The sequence below is a fragment of the Apis dorsata genome, unplaced genomic scaffold (genome assembly GCF_000469605.1).
Source record: "Apis dorsata unplaced genomic scaffold, Apis dorsata 1.3 scaffold_217, whole genome shotgun sequence".
Lineage (NCBI taxonomy): Eukaryota > Metazoa > Arthropoda > Insecta > Hymenoptera > Apidae > Apis > Apis dorsata.
The window spans coordinates 315,300-336,385 of record NW_006263500.1 but is presented as its reverse complement, the minus strand read 5'-3'; the positions used below and the strand labels follow the sequence as shown (position 1 = coordinate 336,385).

The following is a 21,086-nucleotide window of genomic DNA, read 5'->3' as shown; positions in this document are numbered from 1 at the left end:
ATAATACAAGATAAAAATAATAATTTAGTAAAAAAAAAATGATCAAGAAAATATTTTTATGTCTCTAATATATTTCATGAATATTGTGGATAATATTAAATAATTTAAGTAAGACATTAAGTAATTTCTTGCAATTTTTTTGATACATTCATTGATATGTATTAAGAGATGAGAGCCATATCAAAAAAATTAAATGATGCTATATCTTCATGACTTCGAAAATATATTTTACAGAACATAAGATAATACGTTCATCTTTTAATTAATTTTACAGTATAATTGAACATATAATAATTACCTTTTTTGTTGGAATATCAGTTTAATATGATGCATATTTATATGTAAATTATTTATGTGTAATGTATTTTATATTTTATCGAGAAGAAATTAATCAATGCAATAAATATATAAAAAAGAATATAAAAATTTCAATATAAAAATAAACTATTGAAATTGTCTCATTATTATTCTTTTAAAATATGAACAATGTTATACTCAAAGAATAACTATCTTGTAATTTTCAGGAATATTCAACTGTGATGTGATAAAGCAATGTCTAAACATCTAAGAATCATATTTCAATCATCATACACTCTATTGATCTATTGAATAATTTCTAATTTATAAACACAATCTTTTTCGGAATAAAATATATATATACAATATATATTGAATTTCTACTCACTCTGTAATATTACTCTTCATTTGATATTCAACAATATCCGCAAGCTTCATAAGCACAAGTCTTGTCATCAATTTTATCAGACTGGTAAGATCATTCATCTTATTTATTAGAATCCTTATTAAACTCCACACGTGTAGTCAAAATATCGTAATAATTCACTCAATATCAATTATATCAGAATGAAAATATAATTGAAAAGTACATCAAGAATTTATATCATAAAAATAATCTCGTGATTCATTCGTGTATATTATTTCTTAAAAAATGTATAGCAATCTTACAGTGTTTTTTCGATTTAAAGATCTATCTTTCTAAAATGAAAGAATCTGAGATCAAGTCAAATGAAATAAAAAATAAAAAAATTAAACATCATCTTTTTGATAAAACAGAAAGTGTTTATTTTTGATCATGTGTTTATATTTAAAAAAACGAATAGTTTCACAATGTTTCAAGGAATAAGATTATTTTATTGATTTTTAACGATAAGTTATAGTTTGTACTGATTGCTAATATTACAGTACTTATTTTAATTTTATTGTATTTGAGAATATGAAATGTTACACGATATTTTGTTGCTGTTATAAGAATGATCATAAAGCATGAAAAGATTGCGAAACATATTTAAATTTTTATGAAAAATTTTACGAAAATTGGTTATATACATCTTTAGCATAAAGATATATAGCCAATATTGCATTTCATAGAAAATTATTTCGTTGATGAGGCACTTTATTTTTCCACAAACTTTAAATACTCGAATATTATTACTTTGATAATTTTTCAAAAATCAAACTTTTAATAGAAAATTATAAAATATTTGGAAAATTATCTTATATGCAAATATATATTTATGAAAATTGTGAGAGAATTTATTATTCATAAATTCTAGCATGATGCATAAATTATAATGACGATTTTTAAATCTAGAGATCGTATCGTTCATAAAGTTTACAATTATTATTATTCTTTGATAAATATAAAATAAATAAAAAGGATACTGGAGGAAAAAATTATACGATTTTCTTCTCTAATTACGATCCAATTATTTAAATTTTAATTTAATAAAAAAATAAATGTGCTGAGTATATAATTGATTTTTGAGCAATTACATGAATTGTGTAATAGATTTCATGAGTCCTTCAAAAAACGTAAGATCTTAAGTAATTTGTTGTAACATATTCATGTAACTCACTGCAGCTTTAATGATCTATAAAAATAAGTGAAAATAAATGCAAATAAATGTGCAAAAAATGTGCAAAAAATGTGTGTGAGTCTAATGTTTTCATACGTACATTAATAAAGGTGACTAAAGATAAATCTATAATTTTTCCTGCCGTGACTTTTATTGGATAATTTGACATAATGATCAATAATAACAAGCTGCGCGACTTTCTTACAGGCAATTGATACCACTTCAATGTAATATATGCCTGCCTAATATTCTCGCTCTATTACAGGTAAAACTTTTGTTAAATATCCCATCAAACTAATGTTTGATATTATATTTTTATCCATGAGCAACAGATAATTTACTTCATCAAGTAGAAGTTGACCGACATAGCATACCGAAAAGGTGCCAATTAAGCAAGTTATTTGGACGATAACATAAGTAATTATACCCATACCATTACTGTCTTCCCATTCCTAAAATACAACTAACAATATGTTACTGAAATTTATATTATTTTCAATATAACGTACCATGATTATACAGTAACCAATTATACACATAATTAGTACTTGGATAAAAACTTCGATAAGATAAATAGCGGGTACAAATTGATCAAGTTGATTCAAAAATCTGAAATGAAGACTTCCGTAGATCGAATTACACTTTCTAATTCAATTAACTATACATCTTTCTTTTTTTTTCGATACTCACTCTTTGATCCTCATCTGATACTCCACGATGTATACGATCTTCTCCTGCACAACTCGTTCATCATTGTTATTCGTCAGTTCCATCACTTTGTTCGTCAAGATCCTTAACAAACCGCACATATGCATGCACAGCATCAAACAAATACTCTTGGTGCTGCATACAGCTGTATAAATGACGAATCCGCCAAGAACTTGCAGGATGAAGATTATCTCGTAGTTCGGGCTAACTTGCTCGTCCAAGGAACCAAAATAACCCGGACAAGGTAACAATCTTATAGTCATATTGTTCGAAACGATTTTGCCTTTCGAAAATGGAAGAATCATTCTGTAAAAAAAACCTCCACTGTATACAGTGATCGCAATTATTGATGTCAGCTTATGCTCAATGGACGCCGTCGAGCTGAAAATTTGTCGATTCTCCTCCGTGGCTATCGACCAATCCTTCCTTATCTCGTCCAATAATTTGCCAATTTGCTTCATTTGTCGTAATAAAATCGTGTACTTAATCATTTGCACGATACTGTTGAGATGTGGCATCAGTAATTTAATCTTCTTCTTTGGGTTTTTCTCTTTCAGAAATACGTATAGAAGGCTTGGGATCACGACTATCATTTGTAATAAATAAGAGATAAAAATTATGAAGAAATTTAAAATTTTGGAAAACGCGGAAGAAGAAACGCTCAGTGGCCAGTGACCGAGCATTCTCGAGAACGGATATGCAAACCAAAAGGTATGCTTTAACCCTTCTTTCGCGTTTCTAATTTGGACCATTTTTCTGGATGAAAGCTTGTTCGTGACTGACCATGTTGTATACGGTAATATCGCCCTTTGAAGAACATCATTGCGCTTGCGTACATGAAATGTTAAATACGTTTGCAAATTGAGAAATAAATCGCTGTTATTGAAACAATTTTATTTTTACGAAAGTATAATAAAATTGATTGAAATTATATGTATGGATTATGCTTGAATTGTACGGTAAACTTCCTCTGCTATTTCGTTGCAATAATAGTGATTTTTGTAGTATTCATATTTTCATTGAATAAATGAACGATATTTTTATAATAATTTTAAAACATTTAATCAAGTATTGTAAAATATTTGAAAAAATATTTTATGTACTTAATAATTATAAAAATTTTGCATTTATTTTATCATTTCTATTATAATTCGAAATTATGATAATATTTTTGTAATTTTCTAGAAAACCTTTGCGAAGTTTATAGTTGATGGGATTTATGATTACCGCTGTAGTAAGTAGATATGAAAGGGCCCACTATTCATGGGGGATAAGTTTTCTACATAATTATGGTCAATTATTGAAATTTTACGTAAAATAGAAAATAATATAAAAATGATTTCAAATCTATCAGTATGATTTTATAGCTTATATATGTGCTTGAAAACTTGTGCATATTATTTTCAACTACTATATATCTTGTTCATCAATTTAATAAATATAATTTATTAATACTGTTAGAAACATTGATAGCTAGTGAAGCATCGTGAAATGCGATAAAAAAAAATGATAGTTCTATTCAATATTAGTATTGATAATATCATTTTAATAAAGTTGTTTCCGAGACACGCAGAAGAACAGGTATATCTCTTTCCGAATAAAGACAATATCGTATAAATAAAAATAAATAAAATATCGAAATATAGATAAATATAAATAAATTAGAAATGGGGGAAAAATTAAAATTATTTTATATAAAAGGCAACTAAATATTATAATTTAAAAAAATATTTAATATAAAATAAAAACAATTTAATAGATAAAATGAAATTAATAATTTAATAAGTAAAAAATGTGATAAAAATATAATATTTTTATATCTTTAATCATATTTCATGAAATTGACTAATGTAACGCATAAAATATACAAAAAAAGAGAGAATTCTAATAAAAAAAAATTACTAAAACTGTGATTATTATTTTTTCTTAAAATATAATTAATGTTATATAATATAACTATCTTGTAATTACGTTTTCAGGAATATTCAACTAAAGTGTGTGAATGAAGAATATTGAAATATAAAAATATGTCCAAAAAATGCATACATGTATTCTTGTGAAAATAAAAATAAAATGTGAATTAAAAGTTGAAATCATATTTCAATCATCATGCATTCCATTAATATAATAATCTCTAATCTATAAATATAATCTCTTTTCAGATAAAATATCCATATATAACATATATATCAAATTTCTACTCACCTTTTAATCTTCTGATGTTCAACAATATTCATGAGCTTTGTGGATTCAATTATCTTTGTTTCATTTGATTGGTAAGATTCATTCATCCTATTTATGTAGAATCATCAACAAACTATACTGCAAAGCATTCTATTAAGTCTGTAGTATTGCACAGAGTGATAAAATTGAAAAATCCATCAAAAATTTGTATCGTAAAAAATTTCGTATAAATTGTTAAAAAATATATAGCATGTATAACAAACATAAAAAACATGGTTCAATTTGCAATATAGTTACATTATAAAGAAAAATTGTCTTTTGAAAATGAAAGAATGATTCGATAATTGTCATTACATTACACATACATATTGTCATACATAACAATGTTTTTATCGCCATTCTGTAATTGATGTTTCTCGTGAAGAAGTGAAAATCTGATACAATGACATATAAATTTGTTTTATAAATTATATCTTATAAAGATATTTCATTGTAATAGCACTTTGATATTTTTTCATCTATTCGATATTGCGGTAATATTTGTTTTGAATTTTTTAAAATCAAACTTATTCGATAAAAGTTATAAAATATTTATAAAAATACTTTATATGCAATTACGATATTTAAGAGAATTTAATATTCATAAATTCTAATGCATAAGTCACAATGATAATGGTTTATAATCTTGTAAAATATCGTATCGATGGATATTAGTTTACAATGGATAAATGCGATTATTTTCATTATGATAAACATATATAAGAGTACAACACAGGAACAAATTATACAAAATTTCTCGTAATTGCGGTTCAATTATTCAAATTTTGATTCGATAAGAAAGTGAACAAGTGCTTTATACATAGTTCAGGATCATCTTTGATTACTGCGGTAGATTAAAAGAGTTTTCCAATGAATGTAAAATCTTAAGTAACTTGTTGTAGTATATTCATGTATCCTACTGCACTCTTAATGATCTAAAAAATAAGCAGCAATATATATATACATATATATATATATAAAAGTAAAAGTCTAATATTTCGATACTTACGCTAGTAAACGTGACTAAGGATACATCCATAATTCTTCCTGCCGTGACTTTTAACGGATAATTCGACATAATGATCAATAATATCAAGCTGCGAGCTTTCTTTGTAGGTAATCGATACCACTTCAATGTTTTGCACGCCTGTCTAACATTCTCGCTCTATTAAAAACAAAATTTCTGATAAATATCCAAACGAATATTAAATATATTTTTGCCCAATTCAATAACACATTAGATGATTTACTTCATCGACTAGAAGTTGACCGGCGTAGCATATCGAGAACGTGCCAAAGACGCAAGTTACTTGCAGGACGATATAAGCAATTATAGCCATGGCATCGCTATCTTCCCATTCCTAAAAGACAATATGTTACTGAAATTACCATCACTTTCGATATAATGAATCGAATCTTTCGTTCGTACCACGATTATGCAATAACCAAGTACACACGTAATTGATACACCGACAATCATTTCGATAAAATAAACGTAGGGTACGAATTGATCAACGTAATTGTAAAATCTGAAATCAAAATTTGGATTATGTTGCATGTAATTCTTTCTTATTCATACGATTCACCACGCATCTTTATACTCCCTTTTTTCAAAAAAATGGAGATACTCACTCTTTGATCCTTGTCTGATATTGAACAATGTACACGATCTTCTCTTGCACGACTTTTTCGTCCTTGTCACTCGTAAGTTCCATCACCTTGTTCGTCAAGATCCTCAACAAACCGCACATGTGCATACAAAGCATCAAACAAGAACTCTTCACGCCGCACAGAGCTGTGTAAATGATAAATCCGCCGAGAATTTGCAGCGTGAAGATTATCTCGTAATTCGGGGTAATTTGAACGTTCAAGGAGCCAAAGTAACCCGGACAGGGTAACAATCTTATAGTTACATTGTTCGATAAAACGATTCTACCTTTCGAAAGTGGAAGAATCATTCTGTAAAAGAAACCTCCTCCGTATATAGTGATAGCTATTACCGTCGTCAGTTTGTGCTCTATGGACGCCCTCGCGCTAAAAATTTGTCGATTCTCTTGCGTGGCTGTCGACCAATCCTTCTTTATCTCGTCCAATAATTTGCTAAATTCCTTCATTCGTCGCAATAATATCGTATATTTAGTCATTTGTGCGATAGTGCTCATAAGTGGCATCATCATTTTGATCTTCCTCCTCCCGTTTTTCTCTTTCAGAAATAGATACAGAAGGCCTGGGACCAAGACTATCAATGACAGCAAGTACGAGATAAAAATTATAAAGGAATTACAAATTTTGGAGAACGTGGAAGATGGGATGTTCAGTGGCCAGCAACCGACTATTTTCGAGAGAGGATATGCAAACCAAAGGGTATGGTTTATGCCTTCTTTCGCGTTTCTGATTCGAACCATTTTTCAGTCGGATGAAAGCTTATTCGTGACTGACCATGTTGCATACGGCAATTGCTTCTTTGAGGAAACTTCATTGCGCTTGCGTACATGAAATATTAAATACGTATGCGTAAATTTAGAAATGAATCGCTGTTATTGAAACTAAGGGATTGTTGAATATATCGGTTTGAATTTTTACGAAATGACAAGAAAATTGGTTGAAATTACACGTTTTCGCTTGAATTGTACGCTCAACTTCCTCTACGAATAAAAAGTTTCGTTGTAATAACATTTTTTTCGTAGTATCTCATCTTTTCAATGGATAAACGAACATTTTTTTATTGTGATAATTTTAAAATATCGAATTGAATATTTTATGTACGTAATAATTGTGAAAAAATTCAATATTCATATTTACCATTATTCGATAATATTTTTGTAATTTTTTGTAATTTTCCAGAAAAGTTTTGCGAAGTTTATAATCGATAGAATGAATGATGACCATTGTGAAGAGCAAATATGAAAATATTCATGGGGGAGAAGTTTTCTATAATTATGGGCCAATTATTGAAATTCTACATAAAAGGAGAATTTTCATAATTTCTACATTAGAAGAAAAATAATGTATAAACGATTTTAAAATTCTCTATACGATTTCATATCATAATGAATATGTACTGTACTTGAGAACATGTGTAATATTATCTTCAATCAAGTACTATATCATGTATTTCATTTTGTAACAAATATTATTTGATACTATTGACGGCAGTACAGAGCATCATAAGCAATGTAAAATGTGATAAAGAATATCATATGATATCAATGATATTGTTTTAATAGAGTTATTTCTAAAATACGAAGAAAAAATATCTCTGTATCCTTCAGTATTAAATATTGGGCCTTTTTTGTCAAAAAATAATACCAGTTTAACATGATGTTTGTGCTAAATTATTACTGTGAAAAGAATATTCAATATTAAATTCATTTCAATAAAAATAAATAATGCAGAGAGTAATTGAGAAATCCAACGAAAATTTGTAAAAATAATTCGATGTTGTTTTTTAAAAATCACGTAGCAATCAGAATATGTAGCTACCTTATAATTGTGTTATTCAGTAGAAGAATTCTACCTTGAAGAAAGGAAAAATCATTCGATCAGCGATATCAAAACTATACATAGTACTCATTATATCTATATTATTCTACTGTGATCGATGTTTGTCTCTGTAGAAAATTCACAGATTTCTTCAAACAAGTAATTTTTCTTTATCTATATATTATATTAAATTTTTTTTAGTATAAAAAATTGAAATTAATTTGTATCTTGCACTGCATGAATTCCATCTTAAGAAGTTCCATAAACGGACTTTAATATTTTTTCATAAATTTCATTTTTTTTATTTAAAATAATATTTATTATAATAATTTTTTAAAATCAAAGTTAAAACTTTTGATAAAAATTGTAAAATATTTGGAAAAATATGTTATATGCGATTATAATTGTGAAAGAATTTAATATTTATAAATTCTAGATTAATTTTTTACAAATGATAATGTTTTTTTAATTTTTTATATATATGGTATATTTATATTTGTTTCATTATGGCAAATGCAAGACAAATACAAAAATTTATCACACGTTGGGATAATAAAGTATATAACATTTAATAGAAAAGTACAACTTATTATACATAGTTCAATATTTCATTTTTAGATAATTACAATCGTATGGTAAATTTTATATTTTTCTCATAAATATAAGATCTTAAGTAACTTGTTGCAATATATTCATATATCCCACAGCACTCTTAATGATCTAAAAAATAAGTAGCAGTATGTGCAAAAAGTAAGAACACAAATCTACGTTTTGATACTTACACTAGTAAAAGTGACTAAGGATACGTCCACAAGTCTTCCTGCAGTGACTTTTATTGGATAATTGGACATAATGATCAACAGTATCAAGCTGCGAGCTTTCTTTGTAGGTAATCGATACCATTTCAATGTGTTGCACGCTTGTCTAACACTCTCGCTCTATTAAACATAAAATTTCTGATAAATATACTAACAAATTAATATTTTGTATATATTTTTTTTTTCAGGAATAATAGTAGATAGTTTACTTCGTCGACCAGAAGTTGACCGACATAACATATCGAGAAGGTGCCAAAGACGCAAGTTGTTTGCAAGGCAACGTAAGCTATTATAGCCATGGCATCGCTGTCTTCCCATTCCTAAAAGACAATGTTACTGAAATTATCACTTTCGATATAATGCATGGAATCTTTTATTCGTACCACGATTATGCAGTAACCAAGTATGCACGTAATCAGTACTCCAACAAAAATTTCGATAAGATAAACATAGGGTACGAATTGATCAACGTGATTCAAAAATCTGAAATAATTTCGATCACAATGATTCTATTCTACAATTACCCGTAAATTTTTGTATTCCTTTTCGAAACTCACTCTTTGATTCTCGTCTGATACTCAACGATATGCACGATCTTCTTCTGTACAACTCGTTCATCATTGTCATTCGTAAGATCCATTAACTTGTTCGTCAAGATTCTTAACAAACCGCACATATGCATGCACACCATCAAGCAAGCACTTTTGATGCCGCATACAGCTGTGTGAGTGACAAATCCGCCGAGAACTTGCAGCGTAAAGATTATCTCGTAGTTCGGGGTAACTTGTTCGTTCAAGGAACCAAAGTAACCCGGACAAGGTAACAATCTTATAGTCACGTTGTTCGATAAAACGATTCTACCTTTCGAAAGTGGAAGAATCGCCCTGTACAAGAAACCTCCACCGTATATAGTGATCGCTACTATCATCGTCAGCTTGTGTTCGATGGACGCCCTCGAGCTGAAAATTCGTCGATTCTCCTGCGTGGCTGTCGACCAATCCTTCTTTATCTCGTCCAATAATTTGCTAAGTTCCTTCGTTCGTCGTAATATAATCGTATATTTAGTCATTTGTGCTATACTGTTGATATGTGGCATCAGCATTTTGACTTTTTTCCTTCCATTTCTTTCTTTCAGAAATACATACAGAAGGCCTGGAATCAAGACTACCAATGGCAGCAAGTATGAGAAAAAAATTGTAAAGGAATTTAAAATTTTAGAAAACGCGGAAGAGGGGACGTTCAATGGCCAATAGCCAAGCATTCTTGAGAGCGGATATGCGAAGCAAAAGGTGTGCCTTATGCCTTCTTTCGCGTTTCTGATTTGGACCATTTTTCAATCGGATGAAAACTTTATTTGTGACTGATTTTGTTGCATACGGCGATATTGCTTCTTTGCGAGGAAACTTCATTGCGCTTGCGTACATGAAATGTTAAACATGTATGCAAATTTAAAAATGAATCGATGTTATTGAAACTGAGGGGATTGTTGAATAGCGGATTGTTTGAATTTTTACGAAATGATGAGAAAATTGGTTGAAATTGTACGTTTACGTATACTTTGAATTGAACGTTGAACTTCCTGAACGGCTGAAAAGTTTCATTATAGCAATTGATGGTTTTTTATAGTGTTCATCTTTTCAACAGATATGTGAATAATTTTTTTTAGAATAATTTAAAAATATAATTAAATGTTTTAAAATATTTGAAATAATATTTTATATACTAATAAATTTGTAAAAAAAATTTAATATTTATATGCTTCTATTATATTATATATTATTCGAAATTACAGTAAAATAATACTTTTGTAATTTTTTGTAATTTTCCAGAAAAGTTTTGCGAACTTCATAAGATGGTTATGATCGTAGCGTGCAGATGTGGAAAAAGCCAGTATTTTGGAGGATGAGTTTTTTTCATAATTATGGATCAATTATTGAAATTCTTAAAATTGAAGAAAAATACAATGAAAAAGATTTTAAAATTTAACCTTACAGAAGAATGAATATGTATATTTGAGGATAAACACTTAAAATTGCTATCAGTCAAGTATTCTAGAGTGTGTCATGCATATCATTTTGTAACAAATAATTTGTTAATATATGTACAGATACTTATGTAAATTGTCATAAGTAGGTAAGTAATTTGCTAAATGTCATGTATGCAAAGTAGAATTATATTATGATTATTAAAATTTTACGTAAAAGAATACAAAATATTATAATTACTACTTTTAAAATATCTAATACATAATAGAATATTTAATTAGTTAATTAATAATAATTTAAATATGTGAAAATATGTGATCGAGAAAATATTTTTATGTCAATTCTAAGTATTGCTACCGAGAATATTTCTATGTCTCTAATCGTACTCTATTTTACGAATTTTTATGGATAATTTTAACGAAGGGATTAGGTAACTTCCCGTAACATATTTAAATAACCCATTGCCGCCTTCATGACCTAAAAAATATATTTCGTAGAATATATGAAATTTGAAGATGAAAATTAACTTTTTTCATACTTACATCAGTGAAGGTGGTTAAAGATACGTCTACCACTTTGGCCGCTGTCAGTTTTACAGGATAATTAGACATAATTATTATCAATATCAAACATCGGGCTTTTTTTGTTGGAAAATGATACCAGTTTAACGTGATGCATGTTCGCGCTAAATTATTGCTCTGAAAATATAAATTCATGTTAAAATAAATAATAATACGCGACAATAATGCAGTTTGTACTACTTCGTCGAGGAGTAGTTGACCAATATAACAGACTATATATGTAACAAAAATACAGGTCCCTAACAGCATAAAATGCACCACTATAGCAATGATATTATGGTTTTCCCATTCCTGAAAATAGACACTGGTTTTATTATAAAAATATATCTTCGATATTTTTTTTATATCTTTATATCTTCGATATTTTCAATTTCATTTCCTACTCGTACCAGAATAATGCAATATCCTATGAAACATATAAGGCAAGTGTTACAGCTGATTTCGTAAAAACAAAAATATTGCGTGATCAATTCTGTATTATCCAAAAATCTGAAAAAGAGATGAAGCACAACATAATCTATATTTGATATATTTCTCATTTTCAGGTAGACATTCCAATTTCTCGTTTACCTTTTGATCTTCGTTTGATATTCCACGATATCCACAATCTTCTCCTGCATAATATTCTCGCTGGTAATCGATCCATCCGCGAGATCGATCATTTTTCTCCTTAAAATCTTCAACAAACTACACATGTGGAGAGAAAGCATCAAGGAAATTCCGACGGTGCTACTGAGAACTGTATAAATGAAAAATCCAGCCAGAAGTTGCAGCATGAAGATCATCTCGTAGTATGGACTAACTAATTCGTTAAAAAAAGTAAAGTAAGTTGGACAGGGGAGTAGTCTTATGGTAACATTATTCGGTAGAATAATTTTCCCTTTTAAAAGTGGAAGAAGCATTCGATAACCGAGACCACTGCTATACATGGTGACAACTATTATCAGCATTATTCGTTGACCGATCCTCGAATTCGCGACAAAGACAAATCGATCTTCAGGTGTGGCGGTCAACCAATCTTTTTTTATTTCGTGTATAGCTATCCTCAATTCGTTCGCTCTATTTAGCGTGATCACATACTTGAACACTTGATTCAAAGTATTGGTGAGCAGCATTAACAGATTTATTTTTCTTCTTCCATTCTTCTCTTTTAGGAACATGACCAAGATACACGGAATCACGATACACATTTGCAAGGAAATGGAGAAAAAAATTATAAACCATTTTCGTATCTTCGAGCTTAAAGAAAATTCAATTGGCCAAGCACCGATTATCTTCAAAAACGGTTGCGCGTAGAACGCTTGCTTCAAATCTTTTTCCACGTATTTCGTTTCCATTATTTCTTTCCAATGGTTGAAAGTTCGTGAACATTACTGTATGTCTGCGATAAAACTGCATCCTTTACATTGCGCGTGCGTTTATAAAATATATAATGTCGAATTTAGCGAGGAATAACAGTTATTTCAATAATGTTGTAGAATCATATATTTAGATTCATGTAGGAATCGGCAGATGCGCAGAAAACGATTCAAATTATGATACTTATACCTTGCATGCGCAGTACAGATTAGATTTCCAGGTTTTTTGATCATAGATAGTAGATCTCTTTCACGAGCAATTTTACATAAAGAAATATGATATACTTGTTGTAGTTAAAAAAATAAGTGTTTATTAAGAGAGACTTAAGTATTTACCATCGTATTTGATAGTAATTCAATTGTGATTATAATAATTATGATATTTGTTCGATGATATTCTAGAAAACATTTTATTTTCATATTCTCAAAGTTTCTCATATTCTCATATTCTCAAGATTTATTGAATAATTATAAAGCAGTATTTAGAATTGATTTTTTATGAAATAAAAATATGCAACTATAAATCAGTCATAATCAATCATAGTGGCATAGTATGATCAAGATCCAAATTATAAAAAAAAAAAGACACTAACAGCAGACTCAAAGAATGAAAATTCATGTATAAAAACAATATATTATTATAAAATGTTTTTTTCTTAAAATTAACAAATAGATAATGAATAAACTATATTATTCTATATATCGTTTATAAATATAGTGTTATATCTTTTTAATGAAACATCATATAATATTTATACTTGATTATTTTCAAATATAATTGAAATTGAACGATGACATCAACATGAATGGAATGGAAATAATGGTAAAAACAATTTCAAAATATTTTGTACAATTTTACAATGTGAAAAAGAGTGGAAATGTATTTGAGAACATGTGTTCAGGATTATTTTCAATTGCAATGTATCACATAAATATATTTTGTAACAAATATAATTTGTTGATCCTTTTTTTACATATATGTACTAAATATATTTGAAAAGAGATTGCTACAATAAATTATATGCATGTACAAAAAAAAATATAATTAGACTATGATTATGAAAAATTATATAAGGAGATAATAATATTAAAATATTGTAATTACTATTTTTAAAATATTTAGTACAAAATAAGATCAGTTTGCAATAATAATTTGTGATATATGTGAAAAAAGTGTGATTGAGGAAACATTTTTATGTTTTTTCTAAGTGTTGTGATCAAGAATATTTCTATATATATCGAAACATATTATTTCATTTCATAAATTTAAGTGGTAACATTAAATAACTTCTCGTAACATATTTAAATAACCCATTGCCGCCTTCATGACCTGAAAATATATTTCAAAAAAATATATTTCGCAAGATGTATAAAATTTGAAGATAAAAATTTATATAATAATTTTCTTCATACTTACATCAGTGAAGGTGGTTAAAGATACATCCACCACTTTAGCCGCCGTTAGTTTTACAGGGTAATTGGACATAATAATCATCAATATCAAACATCGGGCCTTTCTTGTCGGAAAATGGTACCAGCTTAACGTGATGCACGTTTGTGCTAAATTATTGCTCTGAAAAGAATGTTCAAGACAAATTTATGTTAAAATAAATAACGATAATAATGTAATTTATACTTCGTCGAGAAGAAGTTGACCGATATAACAAACTATATATATAATAAAAATGCAAGTCCCTAACAGCATAAAGTGGACCACTATAGCGGCGATATTATGGTTTTCCCATTCCTGAAATGAAGCAACTATCATAAAAATATTCTATTTCCCTTTTATATTCTCAACTTTATTCTCTACCAGAATAGCACTATATCCTATGAAACACATAAGACACATGTTACAGCCAATATCGTAAAAACAAAAATATTCGGTGATCAGTTCTGCGTTACCCAAAAATCTGAAAAAAAAAAAAGAAAAAAAAAACACGATGCAGGTATACTACATACTTTTTATTTTTCAGCCAATGCTATATTTCAATTTCAATTCACTTACCTTTTGATTTTCGTTTGATATTCCACAATATCCACAATCTTTTCCTGCATAATATTCTCGCTAGTAATCGATCCATTTGTGAGATCGGCCATTTTCCTCGTTAAAATCTTCAATAAACTACACATATGAAGAGAGAGCATCAAGGAAATCCCAACAGTGCCATTGAGAACTGTATAACTGAAAAATCCAGCCAATAATTGCAGCATGAAGATCATCTCGTAGTATGGACTAACTAATTCGTTAAAAAAGGTAAAGTAAGTTGGACAGGGCAGCAGTCTTATGGTAACGTTATTCGGCAGGACAATTTTCCCTTTCAAAAGTGGAAGAAGCATTCGATAACCGAGACCGCTGCTATATACGGTGACAGCTACTATCAACATCACTCTTTGACCGATTTTTGAATTTGCCGCGAAAATCCACCGATCCTCCGATGTGGCGGTCAACCAATCGTTTTTTATCTCGTCCATGGCTATCGCTAATTCGTTCGCTCTGTTTAATGTGATCACATATTTGAATAATTGATTCAAAGTGTTGGTGAGCAATTTGAATAGATTTATCTTTCTTTTTCCATTCTTCTCTTTTAGGAGCACGACCAAAATGCACGGACCCACGATACATATTTGCAAGAAAAGGGAGAAGAAAGTTATGAACCAATTTCGTATCTTCAAACTCAAAGGGGATTCGATGGGAATTGGCCAAACACCGACTATCTTTAAAAACGACTGCGCGTAGAAGGCTTGCTTCAGATCTTTTTTCGTGTGTTTTGTTTCCATTATTTCCTTTCAATGGTTAAAAGTTCGAAAATATTACTGTGATAAAACGGTAGCTGCTACATTGCGCGTGCGTTTATAAAATATATATTATAGAATTTAGCATGGAATAGCAGTTATTTCAACGATGTGACAGAATTATATGTTTGGATTCATGTAGGAATCAGCAGATGCGCAGAAAACGCTTCAAATTATAAACTTATACCTTGCATGCGCAATTCAGGTTAGTTTCTCATGTTTTCTGGTCATAGATAGTATAGATTTCTTTTACGTGCAAATTTTTTTGAAAAAGAATAAATTGGTTGTAATATTATTTGTATCATAATATTAATAAGAAAACTTAAATGATAATAATCAAAATCGTAATATTTGTTCCATCATATTTCAAAAAACTATTTTTATATTGTCAAAATTTCAAAAGATTATAGTAAATAATTATAGGGAATTAAATAGTGTTATGATAAAACATATATGTTTCATATTTGTTTCAATAAAACAAGTAAATAGCGATAATAATGAAAGACTGACATAAATCAAACACTTTTATTATCGTTCTCAAAACATTTTTTTACTTCTCTGTGTTCAAAATAATAGTACAAGAATGATATCACATATGCTATTTTATTATTTAATCACTTTATTTATTTATAATTTTTTTTTAAAACATTTGGAATCTTTCATTCTTATTATACTATTATTTGCAAAAAATTTAGATATGCTAGTAAAGTTTTGTAAATCTTAATAACTTTTTCCTTTTTTTAAGAATTTTCATTACAATATATTGATCACTAATAATTATGAAAATATATTGATGAAATTCACATGATTGAAACAAAATATTATTCAATGATTTGAAATCTTTCCATTTTTAAAAACATTTATAGATTTATTTGTTTATTTCTTATCTCATTTTTCTTTTTGATTTAATAATATTTTTTGCTATAACATAGCAAAAAGAAAATTATAATAATATAACTAAGTATATATGATGCTCACTGATTTTCCAATTCAAAATATCTTTATATGTATATAATTCAAAAAGTAACCCTAACTTATAGAGTATAACGTATAGTAGAAATACTAATACTAACATATAGTAAAAATACTTCTATAAAAAAAAATATTATTACATAAAATTAATGAAAAACAAATTAGTATTATATAATGTTATGTTTTTTGATCAAATGTTATATTTATGTAATATTTTTACTTGATTGCTTTCAGATGAGATTGAATGATATCAATAACATGATCATGCAAATCCCGATTTTCCCACTTGCAAAGCATCTCGATCTTTCTATTGATATAACCTCGAATCGCAGCAGTGCATCATTATAGAAGCAATCAACCTGTAAGTCTCACAATTCCTGACAAAATAATACTGGTGATGAATATTTACAAAACGAAAATCATCTCGTAATCGGCGAATCCTCAATAATGAAGAAAACATAATCAAATAAGTGATGATCTGAGTGTTTTCTTTGACAATCCTTTTCTATCAGAAATAAAATAATATGACATGGCAAAGTGTCGATGTAACCAAGACTTAAATATGTAAGAATCGGCCGATATTAATTGCAATATTCATTACTAATATTCATAACCAATTAATTTTTTTTTCCATATCTTTATTTCTATCAAGCAAAATCGGATTTCCTTTCGATTTATGATTTAATGATCAAAAGTCTGAAAATTTGTGCAGATATCATCTCATGTATGTGGTTCGATTTCGCAATAGAAATAAATATAAATTATTCATGATAATAACAAGAGAAAAAATAATTATTTGAGAAAAATAATTATATTACTGCACGTTTGTGATAAAACAAGCAATAGTTACATTGCGCATGCGTTTAAAAAATATATAATAATTTTATTACTTATAAAATATTAATATTATTAATACTATTTAAAAAATATATATAATACAATATAATATAAAATATATAATATTTATTAGAATTTAGCATGGAATAGCAGTTATTTCAATAATGTTACGAATACAATATTAAGAATTATACGTTTAGGTTTATGTAGGAATCAACAGATGCGCAGAAAACTATGAATTCTCTCTTGCATGCGCAAGCTAGGTTAGTTTTTCGTGTTCTCTAGTCACAGGTAGATTTCTTTTACGTACAATTTTTTTGAAAAGAATAACATTAGTTGTGATATTATTTGTATCATATTATTAATAAGAAGATTTAAGTGATAATAATTCAATTGTGATATCGTAATATTTATTTGATGATATTTCAGAAAACATTTTATTTTCATGTTTCAAAGGATTACAGTGAATATATAAAAAATTATAAAGAACTTTATATAAGAAAAAACAAAATACTATAATTACTGCTTTTAAAATATCTAATACAAAGCAAGATTAATAGATTTATATAATTTGTAATAATAATTTAAATATATCTGAAAAAAATATGATCGAACAAAAACATTGTTTTTTATGCGTGATCAAAAATATTTTTATATCTCAAAACATATAATATTTCAAAAGTGGTAACGAAAGTTAACAATAACATTAAATAATTTCTCGTAATATATTTAAATAACCCACTGCCGCCTTCATCACCTAGAAAATATATTTCGCAAAATATACGAAATTTGAAAATAAAAATTTATATAATAATTTTCTTCGTACTTACATCGGTGAAGGTAGTTAAAGATACGTCTACCACTTTAGCCGCCGTCAATTTTATAGGGTAATTGGACATAATAATTATCAATATCAAATACCGGGCCTTCTTTTTTGGAAAACGATACCAGTTTAAAGTAGTGCATGTTTGTGCTAAATTATTGCTCTGAAAAGAATATTCAAGACAAATTCGAGTTAAAATAAATAACCATAATGCAATTTATACTTCGTCAAGGAGAAGTTGACCGATATAACAGATTATATATATCATAAGAGTGCAAGTCACTAATCCCGAAAAATAAATCACTATATTAGTAATATTACGATTTTCCCATTCCTGAAATAAAAAAGATACTGGTTTGTCGTAAAAATATTCCAATTTTTCTTTATCTTTTTCATCTTTGTTCGCTATATACAAACCACAATAATACTGTATCCTATGAAACATATAAGACATGTGCTACAACCGATATCATAAAAACAAAAATATTGCGTGATCATTTCTGTGTTACTCAAAAATCTGAAAGAGAGTGATGAAAACACGATGTATATTACATTTGACATTTATCATTTTTCAATCAGCCGATGTTAGATTCCAAATTTTTGTCTACCTTTTGATTCTTGTTTGATATTCAATGATATCCACGATCCTTTGCTGCATAATTTTTTCGCTGATAACCGATCCATTCGTAAGATCGACTATTTTCCTCGTTAAAATCTTCAGTAAACTACACATATGAAGAGAGAGCATCAAGGAAATCCCGGCCGTGCCATTGAAAACTGTATAAATGAAAAATCTAGCCAGAAGTTGCAGCATAAAGATCATCTCGTAGTATGGACTAACTAATTCGTTAAAAAAAGTAAAATAAGTTGGACAGGGGAGTAGTCTTATGGTAACATTATTCGGTAGAATAATTTTCCCTTTCAAAAGTGGAAGAACCATTCGATAACCGACACCAGTGGTATACATAATGACAGCCATTATTATCATCATTCGTTGACCAATCTTCGAATTCGTGACAAAGACAAATCGATCTTCGGGCGTGGCGGTCAACCAATCTTTTTTTATTTCGTGTATAGCTATCCTTAATTCGTTCGCTTTGTTCAGTGTAACCACGTATTTGAACATCTGAATTAAAGTGTTGATGAGCAGCATGAACAGATTTATCCTTCTGCTTCCATTCTTCTCTTTCAGGAGCACGTCCAAAATGCACGGAGCTATGATACATATTTGCAAGAAAAAGGAGAAAGAAATTATAAACCATTTTTGTATTTTCAAACTCAAAGAAGATTCGATAGCGATTGGCCAAGCACCAATTATCTTCAGGAACAGTTGTGCGTAGAACGCTTGCTTCAGATCTTTTTCCGCGTGTTTTGTTTCCATTATTTTCTCCCAAGACTTAAGAGTTCGTGAACATTACTGTATGTCTGCGATATAACTGCATTCTTTACATTGCGCGTGCGTTTATAAAATATATAATATAGAATTTAGCATGGAATGGAAATGGCAGTTATTTCAACAATGTTAGAATTATATGTCTAGGTTCATGTAAGAATCAGCAGATGCGCAAAACGATGGCAAATTATGAACTTATACCTTGCATGCACAATCCAGATTAGTTCCTGTGTTTACTGGTCATAGATGATATACATCTGTTTTATTATTTGAAAATATTTTTTGAAAAAATATAACATTGATTGTAATATTTGTACGATTATATATAAGAGACTTAATTATTTATGAAGTGTTGAACAATCGTGAGATTTAATAATATTTGAGTTGTGATATTTCTTTGATTATATTGCAGAGAACATTTGTTATTTTTATATCATTAAAGTTTCCAAAGATAAAGTTTCCAGTGAATAATTATAAATTATAAAATAATTTTAAAAAAGAAATTTACGACAAGACACATAGGTATGTTCCTAATTATGATTCAATAAAATAGGAAAATGCAATAAAAAAATGTTATAAGCTAAAAACATTTATTAGCATTCTTAAAACATTTTCTTATTTCTCATCATTCAAAGTAATTAAAATTTATTACAATTATATTATGTATCCTATGTTAATACTTACTTAAGTTTTATTTATTTATCATCTTTTTTGAAAAAAAAAACATTTGGAAAATTTTTCTTTTCCTATCATTGATTTTTATACTGTCATTGTTCGCAGAAAATTTAGATATGCTGCTGAAGTTTTAAAAACCTACAATAATTTTTTCGTTTTCAAGAATTTTTACAACAATACGTTGAAAATAACGTAATGAGAAAAATACATTGGAATTTACATCACAAAATACTCGAAGCGAAAGATCTAACATCTTGGCGCCAGACAGGCTTGATGGTCGACTAGCTCTAAGTATGATTATCCTTATATTTTTCGCTACTTCTGTCGGAAAATCGTACCATGGTAGAAAATATGATGTTTGTCCTATTCTTTCACTCTTTTTGATTCATAAAATGACTTATTAAAAAAGTACAATTTAATATACGAAATAAAAAAATTATATAAAAAAATATACCTCTTGTTTGAGACGATCACCAATGAATGATAATATGAAAACATTTACGAACATTGACGTCACTAAAACAAAGTATGTTACCATGCTGAATGTTTTATGATCT

General features: G+C 28.2%; 6 protein-coding genes and 3 long non-coding RNA genes across 16 annotated transcripts in view; 3 read left to right on the top strand and 6 right to left on the bottom strand.

Annotated features, from left to right (window-relative positions):
• Positions 1–1,708: 1,708 nt before the first annotated feature.
• On the bottom strand, positions 1,709–3,359 carry LOC102672253 (odorant receptor 4-like). Its single transcript, XM_006615146.1, has 5 exons — positions 2,568–3,359; positions 2,387–2,486; positions 2,219–2,329; positions 1,978–2,133; positions 1,709–1,892 (listed from the first exon to the last, which is right to left on the bottom strand). The coding sequence occupies exons 1-5, from the start codon at positions 3,335–3,337 to the stop codon at positions 1,842–1,844; spliced, it is 1,188 nt and encodes a 395-aa protein (XP_006615209.1). The 5' UTR covers positions 3,338–3,359; the 3' UTR covers positions 1,709–1,841.
• Positions 3,360–4,511: 1,152 nt separating this feature from the next.
• Positions 4,512–8,083, top strand: LOC116185563. Its single transcript, XR_004150412.1, has 4 exons — positions 4,512–4,660; positions 4,748–4,861; positions 7,019–7,172; positions 7,653–8,083. It is a non-coding gene; the product is annotated as an uncharacterized LOC116185563 (long non-coding RNA).
• On the bottom strand, positions 5,513–7,213 carry LOC102672394 (odorant receptor 85b-like). Its single transcript, XM_006615147.1, has 5 exons — positions 6,441–7,213; positions 6,238–6,337; positions 6,059–6,169; positions 5,818–5,973; positions 5,513–5,743 (listed from the first exon to the last, which is right to left on the bottom strand). The coding sequence occupies exons 1-5, from the start codon at positions 7,211–7,213 to the stop codon at positions 5,693–5,695; spliced, it is 1,191 nt and encodes a 396-aa protein (XP_006615210.1). The 3' UTR covers positions 5,513–5,692.
• Positions 8,084–8,782: 699 nt separating the features above from the next.
• Positions 8,783–11,083, top strand: LOC116185562. 3 transcript variants are annotated; one of them, XR_004150410.1, is made up of 5 exons: positions 8,783–8,926; positions 8,999–9,180; positions 9,310–10,146; positions 10,245–10,398; positions 10,939–11,083. It is a non-coding gene; the product is annotated as an uncharacterized LOC116185562 (long non-coding RNA). The 3 variants fall into 3 exon arrangements; XR_004150411.1 differs by having other exon boundaries at positions 8,999–9,176; positions 9,310–10,398; XR_004150409.1 differs by having other exon boundaries at positions 9,310–10,398.
• A 324-nt stretch (positions 11,084–11,407) lies between these two features.
• On the bottom strand, positions 11,408–13,012 carry LOC102672937 (odorant receptor 4-like). 2 transcript variants are annotated; one of them, XM_031510236.1, is made up of 5 exons: positions 12,246–13,012; positions 12,065–12,164; positions 11,856–11,966; positions 11,637–11,792; positions 11,408–11,571 (listed from the first exon to the last, which is right to left on the bottom strand). In XM_031510236.1, exons 1-5 carry the CDS (start codon positions 13,010–13,012, stop codon positions 11,521–11,523), a joined length of 1,185 nt encoding a protein of 394 aa, XP_031366096.1. In that variant the 3' UTR covers positions 11,408–11,520. The 2 variants fall into 2 exon arrangements, with proteins under 2 accessions (XP_031366096.1, XP_031366094.1); XM_031510234.1 differs by having other exon boundaries at positions 11,637–11,966.
• LOC116185561 overlaps positions 12,298–21,086 on the top strand; it is a 12,686-nt gene continuing 3,897 nt past the window's right edge. For 3 of the 4 annotated variants that reach the window (XR_004150405.1, XR_004150408.1, XR_004150407.1), the window contains exons 1-6: positions 12,298–12,494; positions 12,830–13,038; positions 17,036–17,162; positions 19,654–19,793; positions 20,002–20,376; positions 20,635–20,820. This is a non-coding gene — a long non-coding RNA (uncharacterized LOC116185561). Of the gene's footprint in view, positions 12,495–12,829; positions 13,039–17,035; positions 17,163–19,653; positions 19,794–20,001; positions 20,377–20,634; positions 21,056–21,086 lie in introns of all 4 variants that reach the window. The other variant, XR_004150406.1, reaches the window with a different exon arrangement.
• Positions 14,160–16,171, bottom strand: LOC102672657. 2 transcript variants are annotated; one of them, XM_006615149.2, is made up of 5 exons: positions 15,042–15,814; positions 14,847–14,946; positions 14,670–14,780; positions 14,451–14,606; positions 14,160–14,363 (listed from the first exon to the last, which is right to left on the bottom strand). In XM_006615149.2, exons 1-5 carry the CDS (start codon positions 15,812–15,814, stop codon positions 14,313–14,315), a joined length of 1,191 nt encoding a protein of 396 aa, XP_006615212.1. In that variant the 3' UTR covers positions 14,160–14,312. The 2 variants fall into 2 exon arrangements, with proteins under 2 accessions (XP_006615212.1, XP_031366111.1); XM_031510251.1 differs by lacking the exon at positions 14,670–14,780 and having other exon boundaries at positions 14,239–14,363; positions 15,042–16,171.
• LOC102672804 (odorant receptor 4-like) lies at positions 18,054–19,895 on the bottom strand. Its single transcript, XM_031510252.1, has 5 exons — positions 19,070–19,895; positions 18,879–18,978; positions 18,685–18,795; positions 18,469–18,624; positions 18,054–18,395 (listed from the first exon to the last, which is right to left on the bottom strand). Exons 1-5 carry the CDS (start codon positions 19,840–19,842, stop codon positions 18,345–18,347), a joined length of 1,191 nt encoding a protein of 396 aa, XP_031366112.1. The 5' UTR covers positions 19,843–19,895; the 3' UTR covers positions 18,054–18,344.
• Positions 20,572–21,086, bottom strand: part of LOC102681420 (odorant receptor 30a-like) — a 2,122-nt gene continuing 1,607 nt past the window's right edge. The window contains exons 3-5 of the mRNA XM_031510257.1: positions 20,984–21,086; positions 20,750–20,905; positions 20,572–20,667 (exon numbers count right to left, since the gene is read on the bottom strand). The exon at positions 20,984–21,086 is cut by the window's right edge and continues 9 nt beyond it. Coding sequence (XP_031366117.1) covers positions 20,614–20,667; positions 20,750–20,905; positions 20,984–21,086 — 313 coding nt within the window. The 3' untranslated portion in view covers positions 20,572–20,613. The remainder of the gene's footprint in view (positions 20,668–20,749; positions 20,906–20,983) is intronic.